The sequence below is a fragment of the Sebastes umbrosus genome, chromosome 1, assembly GCF_015220745.1.
Source record: "Sebastes umbrosus isolate fSebUmb1 chromosome 1, fSebUmb1.pri, whole genome shotgun sequence".
Lineage (NCBI taxonomy): Eukaryota > Metazoa > Chordata > Actinopteri > Perciformes > Sebastidae > Sebastes > Sebastes umbrosus.
The window spans coordinates 7,024,159-7,050,635 of NC_051269.1; the positions used below are offsets into that span (position 1 = coordinate 7,024,159).

The following is a 26,477-nucleotide window of genomic DNA, read 5'->3' on the forward strand; positions in this document are numbered from 1 at the left end:
CAGAGCAAGTCGGGATCAAGTCGGACACAAATCTAACCGGCATGCATTGCACGGCGATTGCCGGCGATCGATTCTGCGCCGGGCTGGCTCATCTCGAACCAGCCTATTTACACACTGATGAGATAATGATGATACCAGATTCACCGGTATTCCTTTTAAATGTGACAGAAGTTAACAGTCACAACATGGCTGAATGACTGCTGCCTCCAACTAAACTTTGTGTAAAACAGTCAGCATGTTCTTCTGAAAAAAACAAATATTTCTACTAGTGACGCTCAGATACTTGTAGCAGGTGAACAATTACAAGTTGTGAGTGAATTCAAATATCTCGGGGTTTTAATTGACTCTAACCTCTCCTTAAAGACGCATGTAAAAAAAAAATGTTAGAGGGTCCAGTTTAATCTTGCGCGGAAAGGCTCAGGGTGCCTTCCCCCAACTTCGTTCCATCTGGAGGTCCAAGCAATACAGCCTTAAAACGAAGATGCTCTTGTACAACAGCAACGTCAAGTCCGTTCTGCTATCTGGCTCAGAGAGTTGGCGAGTGCTCAAAACTGATATGAGGAGAGTGGTAATTTTTCACAATGGATGCCTCAGACGTACAATGTGTGCACAATTATTAGGCAAGTTGTATTTTTGATGATTCATTTTATTATTGAACAACTACAGTGCTCTCAGTCAATCCAAAATGTTAATAAACCTCAAACCTGAATATTTAAGAAAGTAAAAGTGAGGTTTTGGCTTTCTTAGGAGAATATCTATGTGTGCACAATTATTGGGCAACTATTAGTGTGCAGAATTATTATGCAACTAAATGAAAAACGATAATTTTCCCATCTCACTTGTTCATTTTCATCTGTAAAAGTGAGAATAATAAACAAACAACTCAAAATTTACAAATTAACATTTCTGACATTTCTAAAAAAAAAATCTGTGACCAATATAGCCAACCTTCTTTCCAATAACAGTCATAAGCCTTCCATTCATGGAGTTTGTCCGTTTCTTGATCTGTTGACGATCAACTTTTTGTGCAGCAGCAACCACAGCCTCCCAGACACCGTTCAGAGAGGTGTACTGGTTTCCTTCACTGTAAATCTCCCGTTTAAGAAGGGCCCACGAGTTCTCAATAGGGTTTAGGTCAAGGGAGGAAGGGGGCCATGTCATTATTCTTTCATCTTTAAGGCCTTTACTGGCTAGACATGCAGTGTAGTACTACGATGCATGCGATGGAGCATTGTCCTGCATACAAATCATGGTCTTCTTGAAAGATTCAGACTTTTTCCTGGAGCACTGCTTGAAGAAAGTGTCTTCTAAAAGCTGGCAGTAGGTTTGGGAGTTGATTTTGAGTCCATCTTCAACCCGAAAAGGTCCAACTAGCTCATCTTTAATAATACCAGCCCATACCAGTACCCCACCTCCACCTTGCTGGCGTCTGAGTCGAAGTGGAGCTCTGTGTCCGTTACTGATCCAGCCATGGGCCCATCCATCTGGTCCGTCAAGAGTCACTCTCATCTCATCAGTCCATACAACCTTTGAAAAATCTGACTCCAGATATTTCTTGGCCCAGTCTTGACGTTTTAACTCATGTGTCCTGTTCAGTGGTGGTCGGGTTTCAGCCTTCCTTACATTGGCCATATCTCTGAGCACTGAACACCTTGTACTTCTGGGCTCTCCAGGTAGGTTGCAGTTCTGGAATATGACAGCACTGGAGGATAATGGGTTCCTGGTAGCTTCACGTTTGATTCTTCTCAAATCTTTGGCAGTTAATTTGCGTCTTTTTTTCTCAACACGTTTCTTGCGACCCTGTTGACTATTTGCAACAAAACGTTTGATGGCCCCAATATCTTAGCAATTTCAAGAGTGCTGCATCCCTCTGAAAGACTTTTTACAATTTTTGACTTTTCAGAGTCAGTTAAATCTTTTTTTTGCATTCAAGTTAATACAGCTTGTAGTTGGAAAATATGCATAAAAATGATGATAGGGTCAAAATACTCACTTGCCTAATAATTGTGCACACAGTGTATATGCCAGATCTTTTGGCCAAACAAAATCTCCAACCACCAACTGTACAAGTAAAACGGTAGCCGGAGCATCGTCAAAGAAATTACACACAGACGTCTGAGATGGCTAGGCCATGTGCTGAGAATGGAGCAGGACCGGATCCCGAGAGCCGCCTTAAGATGGACACCACCAGACAAAAGAAAACCCTGGAGGCCCAAATCCACCTGGCGCAGAAATGTGATACAGGAGCTGGACAAGATGAACCTGTCATGGGGAGAGGCCCAACATGCTGCCAAGGACTGAATGCAATGGAGAGAGCTCATTGAAGCCTTATGTCCCATAGCGGATGAAGAGGAATGAGTGAGTGAGTTTATCACTTGTCTACAGAGGCTGCTGAGATGTTTCTAAATTCTATGATTTACTCATCCGAACTACTGTTTAACAAGCTGGTCACAGGCCAACCACAGTACACTGAAACCCCTCAAATCCCTGTACAAACTAGCACTCAAAACTCTAGATAAGAAATCAAAGCACTTCCATCACATTTTAAGTTGGGATGACCTAATAAAATATGTGAACTTGTGCTTGGTTTACAAAGTTATCCATGACTCAGCTCCTCCGCCACGTGTAGCCTCTACCAACAGAAGAACCGATACTAATCATATCAGTAGGGTTCTATGAGAGGATAAAAGTGCCTTTAGCCAGTCAGCCAGGTCTGTCGGAGGTTCAAGAGAGTGGAATAAAATTCCAATTCACATCAGACAACTAAACACCTACAGATCTTTCAGTAACCAATTAAAACGAAGGATGATTAATACACACGTCAGCATTAAACTCTCTTTATGCCGTTTCTATCTATATGTCCTGCTATATGCGAAGCAAAAGCCAAGTACTGCTGAAAAATATGAGAAGCAGAAAGGTGTGGAGCTTGTTTTTATAACAAGTTTAATGTTAGTAAAAAATGACTTTGTGAAGCTTTTACTCTGAGAAAATGTGTTCATGTTAAACTGAAAAATAAACTAGAGGCAGAAACATGACACAGCTTGGAGGAAACCTTTTTCATTTTGCACTGATGAAATGATGCATGCTTGTTCTTGTTGCTTGTAGAAAGTGTTTACTACTTGGGTCAATATATTCATAACGACAGTAAATGAGTATTGTTCAAACCATTCATAGGTCAAACAGGTTTGTGAACTTGTTAAAGAGGACACATGAAGCTTTACAGTAACTGACGAGCAGTTACAAAAAAACTACATTCAACTAAAACGACGGCAGTATTTTCTTTGGAATTGTGTATTAGGAATCTTATAGACATGGAAGTGCCGTTAATTTTATGATTTTTATTAAACGTTTTTTGTGATTGTACACGTCACATCCCTCTTTCTACACCTCCCTCTCACTCTCTTCTTTTCTAAAGTACTAGAAAGAGTGATGTCTCAACAACTCTCAGACCATATATTATCTAGTGACCTTTTCGAACCCTTTCAGTCTGCATTCAGGACCTGCCACTCCACCGAAACTGTGCTTACTAAAGTCGTAAATGATCTGCTCCTAAATATGGAATCAGATTCCACCTCAGTACTTTTACTACTGGATCTAAGTGCAGCTTTTGACACTATTGATCATTGTATACTCTTTGACCAATTGGAGAACAAATTTGGCATCTCTGGGCTTGCTCTCGCATGGTTACAATCCTATTTATCCAAAAGAACGCAGTGTGTCTCTTTTAATAATACGGCATCGATAATCTCTGAGGTGAAATATGGCGTACGTCAGGGCTCTGTTCTTGGCCCTCTGCTCTTCTCCCGATAAATGGCACTCTTGGCCAAATTATACGTAGTCATGGAATTAATTTCCACTGTTACGCTGATGATACACAGCTGTCTATGGCTATAAAGATGGAGGATCGATCCCAAATTATTAAATTAGAGGCCTGCCTGTCTGAACTTCTCATATATGTTTACGTTATATATATTAATTGTAGTCATATGTATTATCTATGTTGTATTTTCATTATGTTGTGAATCTTGTACGTTATGCACACATCGTGATGTTGATGCTGAAACGATATATCATGCAGCCCTACTGTATACCCTGAATCTCGCCTAATGTCAGCTGGGATCGGCTCCAGCCCCCTGCGACCCTCTAATGGATAAGCGATTACATATAATGGATGGATGTATATTAACAATGTCATAAACTGGGCAACATATTTGTCCACGGTGTAACCTGCCTGTGGCCCAGTGCATGTCCCAGCACGGAGGTGACTGCCAGACCTTATTTCACACTGAAGCTGAATAAAAAGAGTAATAACTGTGCACATTAAAACAATATCTATCCATCTTGACAATATAATCCAAATCAGATAACACTATGACTTATTCAATATGTGGGCCTCAGAACTCGGAACTGCTATAGATTATACGTTTGATCATAGTCAATAAAATGCTTGAAGCAAAAACGTCATTCATTCCCATTAAAACATGTAATAAGTTATCAATTCAACTGACTTAATTGAACAATTCTGACAAGACTGACCTCCCTTTGGCTTTACTACACTAAATGAGATACGTTCCAGTGCAGCCTGCATTTTAACCATTTGGGGCAAGCAGCAACTTTTTTTAATCCCCACAGATAATTTGTCCAGATGGCAATGTGCTTTACTAAAAGAGAGGGAAAGAAGTATGACAATTTAATTTCCACATTTGGACGAAACTGTTTTGCTGCGCGAAGCAAATAATCAGAGCAGACAAGGTATTTAATGCCCAGATTTACTGTACAGGTCAGACTTCAGGAGAATAATAGACTTTGATTCTGCTCACAATCTGAGAAGAAATTTCACGGGGGCCATTATGTCAGTTTGGCCTTCCACCCCTTGAAAAATGATATGCTCCGCCTGCATCCCCAGCTGAATTCGCCGTTTTCTCCTCTGCCTCCTTCCAGTCAGAAATAAAGAAAGAAAGAAAGAAAGATGGAACTTATTGTATAGGTACATGTATAGCATACCATGTACATTCATAAGCTAAAAATGAGAGGGAGTTGGACTGCCAGATCACAGTGATGGGTGTAAATCAATGCTAGGGTCTGCAACCCAGCTGTTCAGCATGTTTCAACATCTGTTCAGACAGATGTTTGTCCAGTAAAGCTCAGCAGGAGTTCTCAAATGCTGGTATAGGGTCTGATTTGGGGGGGAGATGGATGAAGAGAGGTTAAGTATGCCAGCTTGACCGGGTCGAATCCTGCACTATTTAGTTTCTTTCGCAGGGTGGCTGGGCTGACCCTGATCGATGGGACGAGGAGCTCAGACATCTGGAAGGAGTGCTGAGTAGCACAGCCTCTCCTTCGGACTGAAGAGAGAGGTGGTGATGAGGACGCCCTCCCTCTGGAGGTATTCCAGGCATGTGGAAATATGAGGGGACCTCAAGATAACACCAGAATGTGCTGAAGGGTTTATATATCCCATGTGGACTGGGATCACCTCGGAATTACCAAGGAGAATCTGAGGAAGTAGATAGGGTTCAGCCCGCTACTACTACGACCTGGACTGGGATAATCAGAAAATTAACCCTCTGAGACCAACAATAGATTGTCTTTTTTAGGGGGATCCAGGGGGTCTTTAGGGGGAGATAGCAGGTCAGCAGTCAAGTTATTCTAGTTATAAATCAGAAATAAACATAAATTAATTAATAAATTGAAATAAATTGTAAAAGTGTATAAGGGTTTAAAACATTATGATAGAAGTTTATGATGGTCATCTCTATGCTCTATTATGTCTCATAAATTGTTTCAGCAATTTTTCGGGTTGACACCATTTGTTACACAGATTTGGTGCTAAATTTAACTATTTTTTACCACTGGAGAATTGATAAAAAATAATCAATAATCCCTCCAAAATACCACATTAAAACACCAAAACCTTGAGGAACACCATAGAAAAAGCCATGCTGTGATTTGGGATCAAAAACTTTTGACATTTGGAGATTTCTGCAAGAATTGCATTTTTCGGCGATTGGATGGTGAGCACTTCTGTTGTGTAAACTGCTCAGAAACCCCCTTATTGTCAATCTAGCTAGGAAAGCCATCCATCCTCTGAATGCTCTAGGTCTCTAGTTTGTGGCTGTAAAGTTTCATGAGGCTGTGATTATCATAGAGGTCACTCCAGGTCATTTTAGCGCAACTTTGGAGTGTTATTTAACCTCCTTCCCGACATGGTAGCATGACATTGGTACAAATGTAATCACTGACTTTAAAAATCGAACTGGACAAGTTAACATTAGACTTTGATAAAGTCATTAAATGTACTATTTGTTGTCAAATATTATTGGTCATTTTATACAGGGAGGTCAAGTTTCAAAAAATGGTCTCACTACAATGAAATGTCTCCTATGGGGACTAACATCATCACACATGAATACAGTTGGACTCATTGGATCCACAAGAGACTCAGCTTTACAGTGAGACCCAATTTATGTAATTCAGGACTGTTTAGGGACCCCAGTATGCAGAAATATTCAAACACACCATTTTAGAATAGGAGACAATAACACATGTATATATTTGAAAATTGCCATGCCAGTTTTTCCTCGACCAAAATTTAGCGTAAGTTTGGAGCCTTATTTAGCCTCTTTCGTGACAACCCAGCATGACATAGTTGGTACCAATGGATTTCTCAGATTAGTTAGTTAGTCTAGTTTCATATGATATCTTGACTTTCACTCTAGCTCTAAAAGTGAACATACTAGAGCCTCTGAACGACAGTAAAGTCTGTCGGGATTGCGGGTCTCAGGGGGTAAAGTGAATGTCCGGCATTACTAACAGAGCTGTGGTGGTAATTAAAAATGTGATTTGAGAAAGAATCACAAATTAAACACATTCATGTACTGTGCTGTTTTATTATTCTTTAATTATGAGAATAAAAAAAGGACAGGGAAAAAGTTATAGAATCCTAATTACAGCAATTTAGGATTAATAAGGAAAATGCATTTTTAAGGGAAAAAAATCTGTTGTTAAACAGCTGTTTTGATGTTTTCCAGGCAGGATGACGACCACACCGCAGCACCGTGACGTCTCTTGTTAAGGTCTTGAATGGCATCCACTTAGACGCAGACAGTGGGAAAGCTTCACTACATTTTAGTGCTGCCTTCAACACGGTTGACCACAATATAATACTATACAGACTGGAGAACGGGTTGGACTTTCTGGCACAGTGCTTAACTGGTTTGAACCCATGTTGAAGGACAGGGACCACACCGTGTTGATCAGTAATTCCATATCTGATGGTACAAACACGACATGGTAGCATGACATTGGTACAAATGTAATCACTGACTTTAAAAATCGAACTGGACAAGTTAACATTAGACTTTGATAAAGTCATTAAATGTACTATTTGTTGTCAAATACTAAACGTGCATGGTCTGGATACTTCAGGCCTGGGTCTGTTTTTCATGGTTTGGTCATGGCTTCTTCATTTCAGTAAAGGGAAATATTGATGCTAAGGCATGAAATCATATTTTAGACAATAATGTGCTTGGAGCTTTGTGGCAACACTTCGGGTAAGTCCTCCGAGGCATTTTGGCTTGGAAGACCTTGACTTGCCTGCACAGAGCCCTAACCTCAAATCCATCTAACACCATGGAGATGAAGTGGAATGCCGACTGGGAGCCAGACTGTTTGAAAGCCCTCATTGTTGTGTCATAAGTTTGCCCGTCTGCTGCATTTTACATTTTGTTTGCTTTGTTCTGATAGTAATTTACTTTGCCTTGCCTAAGTGATGTCATCGGAGCTGCTGTGTTAGCGAGCCAGCAATGTGAGGTTTAGTTACAGTCAAGTCTGATATTAAGACAATGGTGTTTTTCCTCTCTCGTTCTTTTCAACATTCACCTACAGTGTACTACCTTTGTTTATTGCTCACCTTATCACTCAACATCACTGTTCAACCAATGATCTTATGGCTGAATGGGAGCAAAGTGCTGCAGCCAGGTTTCAAAAACATGTCTAAAGCCTTCTGGGAAGAGTGAAGGCTGTTCTAGCAGCAGATTAATGCCCGTGGATTTGGACGGTATGGTTGATATTGGGTGTCCACAGGCTTCCCTGATGACGCTCCGCCAAGCTTTGTTTGCACTTATTAAAGGGCGTTTTCACAAGCCACCGTCCGTTCGGCTGGTCTGAACCATAGTGAAATGGATACTTTTGGTTGGTTTTCTATTTAGTATGGTTCACAGGCAGGGTCTGAAATTAGCACCCGCCACCCGCAAAATGCACGTAAATTGTTGGCAGTGGCAGATAAAATCATCAGGCCACCCGCCGCTTTGGAAGGCAGGGAAGACGCTAAGGACGTCCCATCGCCCCCGGGCCGGAAAAATCTGATCGGGGAGGATGAAAATTAATTTTGGGACAAATTTGGGACAAAGAGTTGAAAGAAAAATACCCGTTACATTAGAATGAACGGTGATGAAAATGACTACATGTTTTGTGTAGCGCAACCGTTATTATTAAACCTCCGTGACAACATAAACACGGACACACACTGTATGCGCACGATCCGTCCCGCACGTACACACACACACACATATCATAAACCGCCGGCCTCTGATGTGAGGACAGCTGCAGCGTTAAAGGGGAATTATTCCCAAGTCAATGAGGCAAACTTTCTAGTATTAACGTTACCAGTTAGCTAACGTTAGACTGTTCGATGCTAACGGTAACGTTACAGCTAATGCTCGCTAACAAGCCAGCAGCCGACATTTGCAATTACAGTGAGTGAGCTGATGATAACGTTACGTTAACTATGAGGAGTCAAAACTCTGCAACAGTTCAAATCATATAACTAATGTTAACCTCTTATTTATTTACTTACTCCTCTCTTTGTCTCCTTTGGGTAACATGACTGCAATGAATGATTTTGTCCGTACCAACATGCTGCGTCTCTCCTCATGACAGGAGTATATTGTCCAGCAGCTCCTCCAACTTTAGGAGCAGCTAGCAGGGCCGGTCCTAACTCTTTGGGGTTCCTATGCAAAATCTTGTTTATCAACCAAATGCTGTTTTTTTTCCACATAGAAAATATGCGTGAATTATGACCTGATCATAAATATTATAATAATAAAACCATAATCTTTTGGCTACAGTACCCTCCCACCCCCAAAAATAGCTACGGTGTAATTCGAACACTGTAATTTACCATGCATATTTTTTTCATGTAAAATATATCAAACATTGAATTACATCCGATCTAAAATTTTATTCCTTCAATTAGCGTATAGATTGAAAAAGTGACAGATAAAATTTCTGAGTGGCAGACAAAAAGATACTTACCTGCCACAATGGCAGGCAGTGAAAAAAGCTAATTTCAGACCATGCTCCCAGTGCAAAAATAAAAGCGACCACTTCTATGCAGGGAATCACAGACTCGGAAATATTGCGGTCAAAGTGTTTTCACTTTGATTTGTCACTGTTCTACTGTGCATGAATCCCGTCTCCTTCAGTTTATCTGGAATGACTTTATAAACGTCACTATTTTCTTGGGCTTTATTTATCATATTCTGTATGTTCTCTTCGGCCCAGATGTCAAGCAAGCATCGGACTTCTTCAGAAAACCAGGTCAGTCCTCTCTCACTCGTGTTCTCATGATTCATGTCATGAAACGGCTGCAGTTATGTTTAGGCAACAAAATCACTTACAGTAGTTAGGTTTAGGAACAACCTCATGGTTAAGCTTAAAATAACTATGTAAACTAAGTAAAATACGTACGGAAACAACGTAACAGAAGTATGGAAAACATGTCACAAATGTCAAAATAACTCAACAACACTTTGGGACACGAACACCGGCCTCCTGATTGAAAGTCCTGTGTTTGTTGGACCCAAACGTTTTATTCTACATCACTAGCTCTGAGCGTAGCATATTTACGTTTACATTGCAGTCAATACAGACTACATGGTGTACAAATGACACGCTAAAAGTATAAGAATGCCATTCTTATTCCAATTTAGTGCGACCAGGCTGGTGGGACAACGGATGGGCCGATGGGGTGACGGATCAACAGACTTAGATCTCAGCACAAGTGGTAAAAACAATCCATTCTCTTTGCTAATACTGGTATTTCACATCAAGTGTGCAAGCAGGAATGGTTTGAGCGAGGGATGAAGAACATTACCGTCCTACAAAGCAAAAAGTTATAAGTGTGCCATTGGCTGGCATTCTCCTCCCCTTCCACTATCTGCGCTATCTAAGACATCGTCGCTGCATCACAGGTTTAGCACTGCCCACGATGATTGTGATTGGTTTAAAGAAATGCAAACAAGCCAGAGCGTTAGCCAAATGATAATGTGTGGGGCCAGACCTACAGCATGCTTAGCGCCACTGACACAGTGCTGTGTGGATAGGTGCGGCTATGTGAGACTGTGTGTTCAACAACAACAACAACCACCGTGAGAATTAAACTCTCTGGCTGATCATTTTGTACTAAATGAGCACAGGCAAAGTAACTGTTGGTGATTCATTGAAATTCAGAGTATTAACAGACCCAGCTCTCCCTCTCCCGGGGAGATGAGAAACCTTGATCACCCCTCTTCACGACATTAGGCTGTTTTATTTCAGACAGACAAAGCTTGATGTGTTTTGACAGGAGTCAAGAGAGGCTTTGGGAGAGTTGTTTTTCTCTCACAAGCATGACTGTCTTTTGTGAAACACGAAACCTCGGCACCACAAAAGTTCCAAAACCCCTGCGTACAACGACAGTGAATAACCCCAGATTTCTTTTCTTTTTTTTTTGTCTGAGGGTAAATGCGAAGATCCCGTCCTGAGATCGGAGGCATACGTGAGCTTGACATCTGGGCTCATCTGGATAAATCATCGCTGATTCATCTCAGCTGGACATCTCTACTTTATATCCTGCTCGGCATACACTTTTCAAAAGCCAAAAAAAGGGAGCACATGCATTTCTGTACATTACCAAAGATTCAGTTTCAAAGCTCTGAACTCTCCTGAGAATCAGTTGAGATATACACTACATGACAGGGTCCAAGGATTTGCTTCAGGACTACAGATGCAGTTCTTGATTTTTACCCTCACAACAGTGTTGGCTTTGATGATGACTTTCACCTAGTCTTGTCAGAACATTAATAGTTACCACACTGTGACATGACTGCGGAGGTCAATGTAAATGGATTGATTTTGGCCAGATGTTCCTCAGACTGGTTTGATCGAGACGCAGGTACAGGGAGGAACAAATCCCCCCGTAAAACAGATAATCCCCTGGTCGTGTCTCTCACGTCTGCGTGTCTAAGTGGATCCAAGCTGACTCAGCTCTGATCAAGTGCAGTATCCTCATCATCACAGGAGGAACAACTATTTGTTTTGAGCAAGTGACTTCCAACAGCAGGTGTTCGGTAGTCGCTGCTGCCAGCGTTGGTGTTCTCCCTCTATTTGGTCTGTTTGGTTCAACTCAATCCGTTCTGAAATAGAAACAATCCAAAACACAGATGTTTCTATTTCTGAACGGGTCTGACTGTTCTTGGATGCCGTTTAGATCAGGTCTGTTTTGTTTGAAAATGTAATTATGCACAGTGAGAGGCGAACTCACAAACCTGCACAAATAGGACAACAAGGAACCTCAAAGGGTGAAATGGACCCCTAACTGACCTGCCAAAAATAGCGTCTCGGGGCTCCTGTGATATGTGAACGTATTCATATGCAGAAATTAGCCCCTTTCTATGCAAATGAGCCTCATTGCAAAAACATCAACACATACCAGCGCTGATACAGTGATACAGTGAGATTATTAACGTCTTCAGAGAGTTGGACGGAACTGAAGCACATTTATGAGGGATTTCTCTCTGTCATGTTTAAATTCCTGAAGTTTAGAGGAATGCCTCGCCGGTCAGTACCTGCAGCTCGCCGTCTGAACTTTTCATTTTTTCTTTTTCTCTCTCCATTGTTCTGCCTACTGCGTTCTTGTTGCAAAGGTAATATTTATACTTGGCCACATGTGTAATTGCAATCAGACACAGAAAGGGAGAATTGCACTCAGCTGCAAAACTTTATGGGTGTGTTTGAGCTGTAATATCATTAGTGCTTTTTGTGAATGGGACCTTGAAATTGGACAGATAGTGGTTGCAAGTGATGCACAATTCATGGTGCTATCAGCCAGGCTGGTCTCACACACTGTTCGTACCTATTCCTACAAAAATTAATGCACGGTAATTCATTTATATCCCATAAAATCAATTTTTTTGGTAATTAACGTAATCGTGAATTAGGAAATATGAATAGCGGCGAACACCGCATAGGGAGGAGGTCGGGGTGGGTCAAAAATTACCGGACTTTCGCCCAGGAGACAGCTGTTCGTGTCCCGTGTGAAACCAGAAGTCAACGTTGATTTAAATGACGCCACTTCTGGAGTTATTTTAAGCCAAACCACAATCTTTTCCTAAACCTAACTAAATAGTTTCTTTCTAATCTAATCAATTGATCTAATCCTAAACCTAACTAAGTTTTGGTGTCTAAACCTGCAAAGAAAACTTCCAAAAGAACCATCCATTCTCTCGAACTATCGCCGATTGAAGTAACACAACGGTGATTGAGCCTATGGGCCACCGATAAAAGTATTGCAATATTTGTATATTTGTAGTATTAGAACTGGGAGTCTGTGACGACATTACCGGAAATAAACGCCATATTAAATTACTGCTTACATTTCCTGATGCTGCTGCTTCACATTAAAAGCATTTCACTGACTTTTATTATGAAGTCACAGGAAATGCAATGTGTTTATCAGTGAAATTGACACTGACCACTTTCTTTCATTAAAAATACGTCTGCAAAACAAGACAATGGAAATTTTGGTCATTTTTGTTTGCCAGCCAAACAGTTTGAAATATGTCAGGGAGTAATGAAGAGTCAGGAGCAGCCACAGTGAGCTGGTAGATGAAGAGCTGCAGGTAACAACTACTTTCGCTTTTCAGACTCGTGCCATGTGCAGCATTAAATCAGATTACAGTTTCTCACAGAATGATGGAAAAAGGCTGATTATTTCCTGACTTCTTTATTAAAACAACAATAGTTTTCGGGGACCTGTAGTATTAAACCACATCTGCTGTTACCACCAGTTAACAAGGTGTCACCAAATCAACCAGTACTGAAATCTTGAAGATCGCCACTTTAACACACTCATGACCCACCATGATCCATTTCAAGACTTTATTCTTCAAATTGTTGAGCTCATATAAATCAAATCACCTGTATAAACTCCCTCTTATCAAAGTTAAAATATTTATTTTAAAATTGTTATTTGAATTGTGTTCATATTTTGTGTTTTATTATCTTGGCATAACTAGTTATTAAAAAGTATAAACCATCCTCAAATGTCAAACACAACTACGTTGTCTGTGTCTGTGGGAAACATGGGGAACATTTGATGATTGGTTGATCATCTCCACAAAGTTAAACTTGGCCTAAACTTTGACTTTTTAGACAACAGACCCACACATTGACAGTGAATCAAAAACGTCATCACATGTTGGATGTACCTGATGTGTTTGATCAATGAGCATCGCCTCTTTTGTTTTCTTTTATTTCTATCTTCTAACCTGAAGTCTGAGACTTAATGTTTGGTTATTGTTTAAGATATGCTCCACATTTTTCTCCCTGGTCAAAACAAATATATAAAAAAGTGTTTTAACATCATATTTGCTCCATTGTTCTGGCTCACATTGGGCCTCCAAACAACACTCTGCCACGGGCCGCTGAGATTAACCTCCTGCTGTTAGCTATAAACACCAGAGCCAAGAGTCCATGTGTTCAAACCCTGACGGCAGCACTGCTGGCTCTGAGAAGGAGAAGAATGCTGGAAGAACCCCAAGTACCATCCTTTCTCTTACCTGTCATAGAAGTCTTCTCTGTAGTAGTCGTAGTCAAACTCGTAGCCACTGGGGGGGGAGGGGGGGGGATGGAAGAAGCACAATAGCACACAGTGACTGTAAAAAAACAAATGGGATACAATGCTTTCCATAACATTAACAAGAAACCACATTTAAAACAACACATGGGAACTCAAACGTTTTAGGGTTTCCCATGCAGTTTATAGATGCACACACAAATTAAAAATGCACAACAAAAAAAGGCAATAATTACAAACTGAGTGGGAGAGACAAAGAAACCACGACATACTTCGTCTCACCCCAAGAGACAGAAAGAGACTTAAATATGGCAAAAACAACAGAGGACCTAGCAACACAAACTGAACTCTGGTGAATGATGTATCGTACGTTTAATGTTTATCGACACATTTACAATTGTTGTTGGCGCACATGTCCTGGATGCAGGCTTTGGAGGGGACACAATAAGTCAGAGGTTCCTCAATAAAAAAACTTGTAACTATGGATATGTAAACGATGTAGGAATAAATATGGTGAAACCTGCATTTATCATATTTTTACATCCGTCCTATTCTCGTGAACGCCTGGAGGCAATTTCTTCAAATTTGGCACAAACGTCCACTTGGATTCAAGGATGAACTGAATTTGGCTGTCAAAGGTCACATGTTTTGGCATAACTCAATGTCCAACGTCTGGATAAAATGATGAAGTGATGACATTTTGGACAGACATGGATGTTAACTGCAACTTCACTGGTTGGCGGAGGCGTAACAACCGTGAGGGAGTAATTCATCATGTCCTTTATTTAACTAGGATGTCACATTGAGATTGAAACCTCTTTTACAAGTGAGACCTAGCCAAGACAGACGGGGTCAAATAGCAGCATCCAACACACAAGACAACAATATTGAATCACGGCCGATAGGTATGACAAAAAAGCACTACATCATACAGTGCATTAACAAGGCAGCAGTTTGGTCATGTGTTTGTTAATTAACTGCAGCTAGCTTCCTTTAGTCTATGTTTAAAATCATTTAAACAGATTAGGGTCTCAAGTTTAAGCTTGGCCTACTGATCATTATTAACCAACTCTGCAGCTCTACGGAGCTTTTAAGCCACTTTTGGTTCATTGTTTTGTTTATACGGCCTGCTACTGGTCCAGTCGCAACGGTCTAATCAAACCCCTTTCCAGCGGCAACAGGAAACTGATTTAAGGGAACAAGCTCTGATGAACCCGCTGTACGCTAACCAGCCCAGCACTAAAAGCAGACAAACAAAGTTAGAGACTAGCTGGCGACGAAAGTGAAACATATAGCAGCTAAAGAACTGGTGGAGACCAAAACAAAGCTAAAAGGGGAGTGAGAATTTGAACACAATCACAATGCCAAAGGTATTGGTGCCTTCAAATGAAACTCGTGAGCTTGTGTTTACAACATGGGAAGTCGTGTAGCTATACAATATGTTTGGCGTTCAGGTGGTTAAGTCGTGAGAACACCGCTGCTAAGCAACGGCAATATTAACGTTACTGTTGGCGTAGAGGCTAACGATTTAGCAAGCTAGCAAGTGGGTTACATAATGCAGGAAATGTAAAGGCATAATGACAGAGGAAAAAGATGAGGCTGTTGGGAATATCAACATTTTCCTCAGACATATTATAAAATTAAGAAGAAAAACAATGTACGACTAAAGCTTTACAAGGCTCTTTGTGATGCTGTTGTTTTGGGACTGTATTATAATCAAATGTGCATATTGTATTCATATTGTTTTATATGTTCATATTCACAGTTTTGTAATATTTTGTCCACTACCTTAACATAATATATGGAAGAGCGTATTCATCATAATTAGTACACAAGAGCTTGTTTCTTCTTCTTCATGAGTCAGGCCCAATACTGATATTTTAAATTGTATACAATGACCGCCAAATAGTCTGATTTTTCTCCATAATATTTTACTTTGTCAGGAATGAAAAGCTTCTGGAACAGTATGTAAACCATCGCAGGAGAAGTTTCTACAGAATCTCAGATTGTTTGTTCAGAGAAACTCTGGCGTTGATTACTGCAGTAAAGTGCCTGAGGTAAAACAATCAGACATACTTTCCCTTTACATTCAAAACTTCAAGTCTAAATGCTCATGTAAAAGTCAGACAGAGTTTAACTGACGAGGGCCGAGATGTTAAAAATAGAGACGTCTCCGGGGTGCTGTTGTTCATAAAACACCTTCTTCAGGGTGTTGTTCTCCCGTGTAAATGGTTTTAAAGCCTCGGCCCTCTCCAATTAAACTGCTTTAGATCTCAGTCCCACATGAGCATCTGCATTTGTTTTTGTGGTCAACACATTTGAGGGTATATAATATTCTCTCGTTGGCCTTCTGATACAAGTCTTGGCCTTTAAAAGAAGAACCTGTGTTTGTTCAGAAGAGTCCTGAAACACTCCAAGATCTGCTTAGTGACACACTGATCACCGGCGGTGTTTACCTGTAGAGAGACGCTGCTGACCGCTTCAGGATTTTGGGTCTGCTTGGCTTTGGTTCTCCGGCCATGTTGATATCTGGAAAAAAAAACAGAAGAGAAAAAGAGTTAAACTTTTAACTTTCTTTACAGTCATTCTAAGGAAAATTACCTAAAAAGATTGTTTGTCTTCTTTCAGATTAGTGGAAAGTAAACATCCAAAATACACATTTAGGTGTTTATTTTACTACTTTGTCTATTTGTGTCTGCAGATTTCTCCTAAATTCACCAAAATTTAGCATTAGATAATATGTAAACATAACATTTCAGAAAACTTAAAGTAATTGTCTTAACCTCTTTTACCCGATGGACCCGGTACCGGGTTCGTCTGAGCTGTGTGTTAAAACACTGTCTTTAAAAACTTCATAAAAAGCTGTGGTGGTCTTTTTTCTGAATAGTTTCTAACAGACGAGGCCTTAACGCTACTAAAACAACACTCCAAAGGTATTTTGTCCTAACAGCGTTTGTTTGGCAATTATTTCAATATTTTAGTTACAAAATCAACGAACGAGAAATTGTTATTTTCCTTTGTAATATTTTCTTTTACCGTTTTTATATTGAATATACATACTGGACTTACCTTATTTATATTGTTATTGATATTATTTGTTATAATCTAAGTTTTACTTGATCGAATTTCATTATTATAATAAAACTACTCCATTTTGGAGTCAAAATTATACAGTTTAGTTGTTTTGTATTGATTTTCTACTGTGCACAATGGTAGACTGTGATGATGCACAGGGTAAATGTCATGGCCAAAGGCTCCATTGTGTGCACATAGCCTCCTGTAGTGGATATCAGTAGTATTTTATAGTGAGATTCCCTTTCAAGAGGTAGAAAACCCATTTGGCACACTTTGGGTATCCAAGTGGCCAAATGGAGAGTCCGCCTGGTCCTATCCTTACTTAAACCTTTGTAGAATCTGTGTGTGTCTTCAGTGGCATCTTTGTGCACGGCATCATTGCTATGATGGTGTTATCCACTGTCTTATCATAATCAAGGCATAGTAACAATTCTCTGAGGTCTTACCTATCCATAGAGACCAAGATCATATAGACCTGCTAGTTGTGGAGTTATTCTTGATTTATTTTGTGTATGTCTGTCTAGGGGAACCTCACCTTCCAGCACCTTAGGGCTTAAGAGGTTAATGTAAGTAATCAACTGGAGAAGTTTCATGATATCTATATTAGTTAAACCTGTAGTTTCTTCAAAATGTAGTGAATTTTAAAATCCATATCTTTAAAGGCCGTTTTCTCTAAATTCGTTTTTTTCTCTCTCACCCAGAAATCTCCACTTCAGCAGCTCTTAAATCCACCAAACTTTCCAGTTCCATTCCTCTCTACAGTATATTCTGATGGTTTTTACAGAGGGAGTTGTTCCAGTGGTGGAAGAAGTACTCAGATCGTTTAATTAAGTAAAAGTAGCAATACCACAGCATAAAAATACTCTGTCACACGTAAAAGTCCTGCATTCAAAATCTTTCTTAAGTAAAAGTACAAAAGTATTAGAATGAAAATTTAGTTCAAAAGTCAAAAGTACTCATGCAGAATGGCTCATATCAGAATTATGTGCATTATTTTATTGGATAATAATTATTGATGCATCAATGTGTTCATCACATTAATGTGTCAGCTGGTAGAGTTGGAGCTATTGTAATTACTTTATATACTGCTGGGTAGTTTAATCCAGAGTAATATCCATCCATCCACTATCTGTAACCGCTTATCCTGTTCAGGGTCATGATGGATCTCAGCTGACATTGGGCGAAGGCGAGGTACACCCTGGACAGGTCACCAGACTATCACAGGGCTGACACATAGAGACAGACAACCATTCACGCTCACATTCACATCTACGGGACATTTAGAGTCAACAATGAACCTGCATGTTGTTGGACTGTGGGAGGAAACCTGAGATCCCGGAGAAAACCCACGCTAACACGGGGAGAACATGAAGTGTGGAGTGCATATTAATTGATCGATACTTTGTATTGATAATCAAAATCTGCAAAGGAACTAGTGACTAAAGCTGTCGAATAAATGTAGTAGAGAAAAAAAGTACAATATTTGCCTGTGAAATGTAATGGAGTAGTAGTATAAAGTAACACACAATGGTATTACTCAAATAAAGTACAAGTACCTAACATTTGTACTTAAGAACAGTACTTGAGCAAATGCACTTCGTTACTTTCTACGAGTCTGTTCATACATAATTCATAGCCTGATTTATACAACATTTTATTCCTAAAGACACTGTGGAAATGGGTATTTTTTATTACTGTTAACAGTATTTTCTGATTTATCGAGTGATACAATGAGATATCCATATCCATAATCCTCTGAGTCTAATATGTCAACAAAATGAAACAATAATTTTGAACCTGGCTTTATCAAATGTTCAATTTATGTTCTGGAAATGTATGAAAATTAGTACATTTGATGAGTTAATTTGCATATTTAAACAGAACATTTCAGAAAACTTGTAATGCAAACAAATATTTGTCTTAATAGAGTCAGATCCCAAAAAACATTGAGTAAAATATCTGTAAGAGCACTGAAAAAAGTGGGGGAGAAGAGAAAAGTTTATTGTGGGGAAACTGTCTCTAAAGGTGGATGGTGTGTTGCCTTGTAACCTCCACTAGAGGACGCCGTTGAGCCATTTTCCAACATCTTCTCCACTCAAGTCTGCCCACAGTGTGTTGTCAGCACAGTCAGCTGTATAAATAATCAGAGGGAAAGTAAGAAATCTGATTTTCAACTGTACTGTTTGAGACTTTCCTCCCTTAAGAGGCTACATTAGGCTACATTTATTAACCCTCTGAGACCCACAATAGAGCCGTTTTAGTCTTTCTTAGGGGGGTACAGAGGGTCTTTAGGGGGAGATAGCAGGTCAACAGTAGATGTTACATAGAAGTGGTGTACATCATCTGAAAGCTGAAGATTAATTTGAGATGCAGCTCAGCACTGTATGACAAGTTGTTCTAGTCATAAATCAGAAATTATGATCGAAGTATATGATGGTCTCATAAGTTGTTGCAGCAATTTTTGGGTTGATACCATTTGTTACACAGATTTGGTGCTAAATTTAACCATTTTTTACCACTGGAGAATTGATAAGAATGATCAATAATCCCTCCAAAATACCACATTAAGACACCAAGACCTTGAGGAACACCATAGAAAAAGCCATGCTGTGATTTGGGATCAAAAACTTTTGACATTTGGAGATTTCTGCAAGAATTGCGTTTTTCGGCGATTGGATGGCGAGCACTTGTGTTGTGTAAACTGCTCAGAAACCCCCTTATTGTTAATCTAGCTAGGAAAGCCATCCATCCTCTGAATGCTCTAGGTCTCTAGTCTGTGGCTGTAAAGTTTCATGAGGCTGTGATTATCATAGAGGTCACTCCAGGTCATTTTAGCGCAACTTTGGAGTGTTATTTAACCTCCTTCCCGACATGGTAGCATGACATTGGTACAAATGTAATCACTGACTTTAAAAATCGAACTGGACAAGTTAACATTAGACTTTGATAAAGTCATTAAATATACTATTTGTTGTCAAATATTATTGGTCATTTTATACAGGGAGGTCAAGTTTCAAAAAATGGTCTCACTACAATGAAATGTCTACTATGGGGACTAACATCATCACACATGAATACAGTTGGACTCATTGGATCCACAAGAGACTCAGCTTTACAGTGAGACCCAATTTATGTAATTCAGGACTGTTTAGGGACCCCAGTATGCAGAAATATTCAAACACACCATTTTAGAATAGGAGACAATAACACATGTATATATTTGAAAATTGCCATGCCAGTTTTTCCTCGACCAAAATTTAGCGTAAGTTTGGAGCCTTATTTAGCCTCTTTCGTGACAACCCAGCATGACATAGTTGGTACCAATGGATTTCTCAGATTAGTTAGTTAGTCTAGTTTCATATGATATCTTGACTTTCACTCTAGCTCTAAAAGTGAACATACTAGAGCCTCTGAACGACAGTAAAGTCTGTCGGGATTGCGGGTCTCAGGGGGTAAAGTGAATGTCCGGCATTACTAACAGAGCTGTGGTGGTAATTAAAAATGTGATTTGAGAAAGAATCACAAATTAAACACATTCATGTACTGTGCTGTTTTATTATTCTTTAATTATGAGAATAAAAAAAGGACAGGGAAAAAGTTATAGAATCCTAATTACAGCAATTTAGGATTAATAAGGAAAATGCATTTTTAAGGGAAAAAAATCTGTTGTTAAACAGCTGTTTTGATGTTTTCCAGGCAGGATGACGACCACACCGCAGCACCGTGACGTCTCTTGTTAAGGTCTTGAATGGCATCCACTTAGACGCAGACAGTGGGAAAGCTTCACTACATTTTAGTGCTGCCTTCAACACGGTTGACCACAATATAATACTATACAGACTGGAGAACGGGTTGGACTTTCTGGCACAGTGCTTAACTGGTTTGAACCCATGTTGAAGGACAGGGACCACACCGTGTTGATCAGTAATTCCATATCTGATGGTACAAACACTGACATGTGGAATTCCCCCAGAGGGTCCACTCTCCGGCCTCCTCTCCTCAGCTGATTATAGCTCTGTGGTTTTTCTCTTCAACAGACTATTAGGGTTCATTTGTTTTATGTCTCCATCCAGCTCGTGTGGGTGGAGAGTTAATAGCTGCTCTGAGCTCACACGAGGAAACAACCATCCACACCTACTGTATGAGCCATTCATCCATCCATCCTCTAATCCTGTTAAGGATCCCTGGGGGCTGGAGCCTATCCCAGCATGCATTGGACGAGAGGCAGGGAACACCATAGACATATATACATAGACACCGCATTGGAAGCTTCAGCCCGTTGCAGCGATACGTCAACGTGGGCGCCATATTGGACCGGGAAACCTTATTATATTAAAGGGTTTATGATCTACGTGGAGTAGAAATATAAAGTTTTGTCTCCAGTTACTTAGAATCTGGATAGTTGAGCTATAATCGCTGCTAGACGCTCAGGAGATGGGTGTGTACCGTAGGCTGACATGAACTGAATTACCGACGTGATAGAAAATAATTCATTTATAATAAGGAATTACATTTCAACATTTCATGTTTTAAACATGATATCATGTTAGATATGAACATCAATAAGCTAACATTCGCTTATATCGATTAGCTAACAATAAGGAACGTTAGCTAGCTCTTATCTGGTGTTACAGAAGCAAACGTTTTGTAAAGATGAAACGTTAACTTGAACAGTTGATAATGTGAAAAATGCTTAAAGGAAAATGTGATATGATAGTACTAGTTTTTAATAATTACCTAATGAGTGATTGAATCATATCAAAGGACAAACCGCTGAGCCATGAACCGGAAGCAGTGACGTTCACCAAAATCTTTAGGAAAAGAAAAAATAAATCTTAACGTTAAATTAACGTTACTCCTCGTAGATCATAAACGTTTGAATATAAAAGGACTCGTTGAAATCGGTTGAGAAGGGTAGACGTTATAGTGCTTTTTATCCAGAAAAACGGCAGCTCTCCCGTTCACTTGTACAGGGTTACAGGCCAGGCTTGCCCTGTCCAATATGGCGCCCACGTTGACGTACGATCCAGGAGTCAATGCGTCGTCTATGTATATATGTCTAGGGGGAACACCATGACAGCTCAACCAGCCCTGTCTCCTAAAAAATACATTCCCATACTACTAAACTGCATTGTGAATTTTGACATTTCAAGGGAAAACGTATTTTGTCGTGGATTATGTTTGTTTTTGACGTATCACAAATACATTTGAAATGATAGTCCACGGTAGTTCACGTATGAAGGAAGTCGCGGTTGGTGGATGGGTCAAACAAACAGGACTTTCACACAAGAGACCGCTGTTCATGTCTCCCATGTGAAACCAAAAGTAAACGTTCACTTATTTTACGTCTGTAGCTTAATAAAGCAACAAACGTAGTCATTTTAGGCCAAACTATGATGTTTCTTTTATTAAACCAAACCAAGTAGTTTTGTTTTGTTTTGTTTAAATTTATAACGTTACCACATGTTTAAAATTGTGACCGTAAGCAGTGAGAAAATATGTTTCCCTTGAAACTTAACTGAGAATGCAGTTCAGTTGTACGGGAACGGAATTGACAGGTTTGGCTCAACAGTCTATCCAGTCCGTTCTCATTCCCAGCGTGTGAAATAGCGACGCTTTGTCACGGGTTTGAAATTCCTTAAAACATAAAGCAGGATGAACTCCATGTCTTTAAAAAGTGTTGGAAGATCAAGCAAAAGGGAGGAGTGAGGATAATAAAAGGATGGATGGGCAGAAGGATGAGGGAAAGTGAGTTTTCAGCAGCCAGAGGATGAAGATCCAAGCCTGTTAACTTCACCGTGAAGGGGAATGTGTGTGTGTGTGTGTTTGTGTGTGTGCGTGCACGTGCGTGCGTGTGAGTGTGTCTGTTTGAGGCAGTGATCCAGAAGCCAGACCGCAGCCAGGTGTGGAAATGGCAGAAGTCCAGTTGTTTGCAAGGGCACACAAACAACCCAAACTGTTATTGACCCTCCCCTTTATGACCTATAGGGGAAAACAGTGCACACACCCACACACACACACACACACAAACAGTCCACCTGCTGCTCCATACGCCTCAGTGATTTTATTCCGTCTCCTGCAGGGTCTTTTTATTCAAAGTGGAAGTCCCTGAACGCAACACAAACTGAACCTACATCGACTCTTCCAATGTTTCTCTTAACAGCAAGCAATCATTTCAGACCTAAAAACACTTCACACTCTCTTCATGATCATGATGAAACTGGAAACTGGTGAGCTGTCGTTAGTGGTTTCTTCAGCAGTTTGTGAATCAGTTGTCCCCTCAGCAGTTGTCATTATTTTAGAGCTCTCAGGTTCTCTATCTTTTAACCTAAAAATCAAAGACTATCTATAAAATGTGATGATAATAAACATGGCAACATTATTCTATGTTTTACTGTGTTACTGAATTTCACCGTTGACCAATACTGTCCAGTTACAGACTGAACTACCAATTTGCTTAACTGGTATATGTCAGTTAACTCAGGCATCCTGCCATTGAGCTTAGCAAAGCATTATCAGCTAACTAGTATGGTTAGGTCTCCATGCAGCCATAGTAGCTAAACAACTAGTAACTCCATCACAGCAGAGGTCGAGCTCCACCTGTTTCACGAGGTCAGGTTGATTCATTTCCGGACAGAAACTAGAGGCTGTAACTTGTACTGCAAATTAAACCTTTTTTTTAGGTTTGAACTTTAACAGTTGTCCACTGTAAATAAACACTTAAAGGAGTTTTGACCAGCAGTGCTATGGAGCAGTGTTTTTATGACTGGGTCCCTATTTTGTTTGTATATCATGCAAACCAGTTCTCATTCCCAACTCCTCACATACGGACACTTGGTCAGCACCCCTTGGCGTCACTTAGGTTTAGACAACAACACTACTTGGTTAAGTTTAGTAAAAGATTGTGGTTTGGGGTTAAAATAAATATGTTTGTTACGTAACTTAAGTTACTTAACGTACGTTACTTACATGATAAGTAGGCTACTTTGCGAAACATACTTGTGTAACTTAAAGTAAGTCAACGTTGAATTTTGGTTTCTCATGGGACATTAACAGCAGTCTCGTCAATGAAAGTCCTGTGTTTGTTTGACCCATCCATCCATCCAGACCTCCTCTCTAGGTTCCATGGTGGAGAGGTGGCCGTGTTTCTCTGGCTCTATCTATCTGGCCTGGAGAGGAGGTCGTGTTGCTCTAGCTCGATCTGTTTGGCATGGAGAGGAGGTTGTGTTGCTCTGGCTCTATCTGTTTGGAAACGCCGGGAAGCTGCTTGACATCCTTTTTGGATTTTTCACTTAACTCCCCAGATCCACTTTGTTTGAACCAATCCAACAGCATCCAATCAAGTTTCAGGAGAAAACCATGAAGAACTAACGTTACGTTACTGAGCACCAGTTGGATCCGGTTACTCTGCTGTTAAAATGACGTTACATTTGGTGAAGAGCACATATGGCTTGTTTAGGACTCGGGACCTGAGTTGGGACTTGAGTGCACAGACTTGAGACTAGAGCCAAAATGCTCTGCCAAAGGTAAACAGTGTATTCTTCTGTTGGAATTGACTCTTGTTTTGAGTTGTTTGGTGGATTGGATGAATGAACTCTCTATCAGTAACAAGGAACAAACAAGACATATTGGCTATAGGCCGTTCCATTCTCTGTATTCCCACGTCTGTGATAACCCTGGCTCTGTGGGGGCGAGCGTTGTCATCTTAGAGGATGAAGTTAGGTCCCAGATTGTGGAGATATGGGATCGCCACTGGCTGCAGAATCTCATCCTGATATCTCCCTACATTGAGATGGCCTTCAATGATGACAAGCCTTGTTTTGCCAGTGAGGGAGATGCCCCCCCACACCATGACACTGCCCCCACCAAAAGTTCTTACTCCATCGGTGCAACAATCAGCATAGCGTTCTCCGCGTCGTCTCCATACTTTGACCCTGACATCCAACTTTGGTAGACAGAACCTGGACTCATCACTGAACATGACATTCCCCCACATGTTCAGGTTCCATTGTCTGTGTTGTCGACACCAGCACAAACGGGCCTGACGGTGAAGGGCAGTCATTGCAGGCTTCCTGGTAGCCTTATGAGAATACATTGTTTACCATTGACAGAGCATTTTGGCAAATTTTTCTTGGGCGCTCCCCACATAATCAGCTGTGCTGCTCATCCCACAAATGCATGATCCTTACAAGTTGGACATCATTGTGAACGATGTAAAATACAATGCCAATTAGCATTGTAATAACAGAGAAATAATCGACCAAACACAAGTTTCCGAACTTTTTTTCCCCAGTTTATATAGACACATGTACACATTACATGGGATTTATTTTATTTATTTATTTTTTAACCGTGGTATCAAATTTGGAATCGAGAATTGTGGAAATTCAATGGTATTGGTATCGACTACTAGATTTCTTGTATCGTGACATCCCTATGCAGTATTTTGCCTATTTATCACCTCTTTAATGTGAAGCAGTTTGTCAGTAACGCTGGTTTTATGAAGCGCTAAACAATCGTCATTATCATGTTACTTTTATTGTTTGAGTCGTGTTTTGCCTGCCAAAAAAACCCCCACCAAGACAGTGATGAGACACGTTTTAACCTTTTCAACACATTAAGTCATCCCAGTAAAATACACATGGGTCTGAAATTACCTGGAGAGCTGAGAAGAGAGGGAGAGTGGTAGAGAGACAGAAAAGAAGAGCGATTTGATATTATCCCCATAGCAAAACACACACACACATACATACAGTACATACTAGCAGTGGGGCAGAGAGCATCGCTTAGCAGCTCCTTAGCTGTCAAGGCTTTATTCTACATTGAAAACTCACAGGCACACTGATGGAGCCTTCTGGGAAATGTACCCTGTACTATTAGTGTTGTTAGTGGGGTAGCAATTAACCCTTCAACCAAGAACACTAAGATACACACTGTTACACACACATAAACAGACACACACTTTCAGTTATACTCATTCATAAATGGCCTCTTCCCGCACACACACACACACACACACACTGCACTCAGAGAGACTATTAGAGAAGCGCAGCTCTGCAGTGACTGAACATAAACCAAATGAGTTCTTCACAGCAGCTCGCTGACAGCTCGTCTCTCGCCGCTCCGCCGCCGGGGAACAGACAGACGGGAGAAAACACTCCAGCGGCGTAAAGGCAACACTCTGATTTCCCCTCTGATATGTTATTGCACAGTAACGCAGAGGAAAGGTGGGAGAGAGACATAAACACTCGAGAGGAAAATGGATGTAATGGCGCTCTCAGGGGTCGTCAAAGTTTCTGCAGTCGCGGCAAGTTCACTGAACTTAAGTCAGATTATTACACGACCGTATGCTCTGAAGACATTCATCAGTCAACCGACTCTGGAGTTTTTAACAGCCAGACGTCAGGCAGTTAGTCTTTTTGTCAAATGATACTCATCTTGGAAAGATGTTGATTCATGTCCAGTACTTACATTCAGTACCAACGCAGGAAGGAATGTGATGTTC

The 26,477-nt window shown here is 40.4% G+C and overlaps 1 protein-coding gene across 7 annotated transcripts in view; it reads right to left on the reverse strand.

Moving 5' to 3' along the window:
• Positions 1-26,477, reverse strand: part of raly (RALY heterogeneous nuclear ribonucleoprotein) — a 174,317-nt gene that overhangs the window by 55,076 nt on the left and 92,764 nt on the right. For all 7 annotated transcript variants that reach the window (XM_037765815.1, XM_037765823.1, XM_037765790.1 and 4 more), the window contains exons 4-5: positions 16,354-16,426; positions 13,881-13,928 (exon numbers count right to left, since the gene is read on the reverse strand). In XM_037765815.1, coding sequence (XP_037621743.1) covers positions 13,881-13,928; positions 16,354-16,426 — 121 coding nt within the window. The remainder of the gene's footprint in view (positions 1-13,880; positions 13,929-16,353; positions 16,427-26,477) is intronic.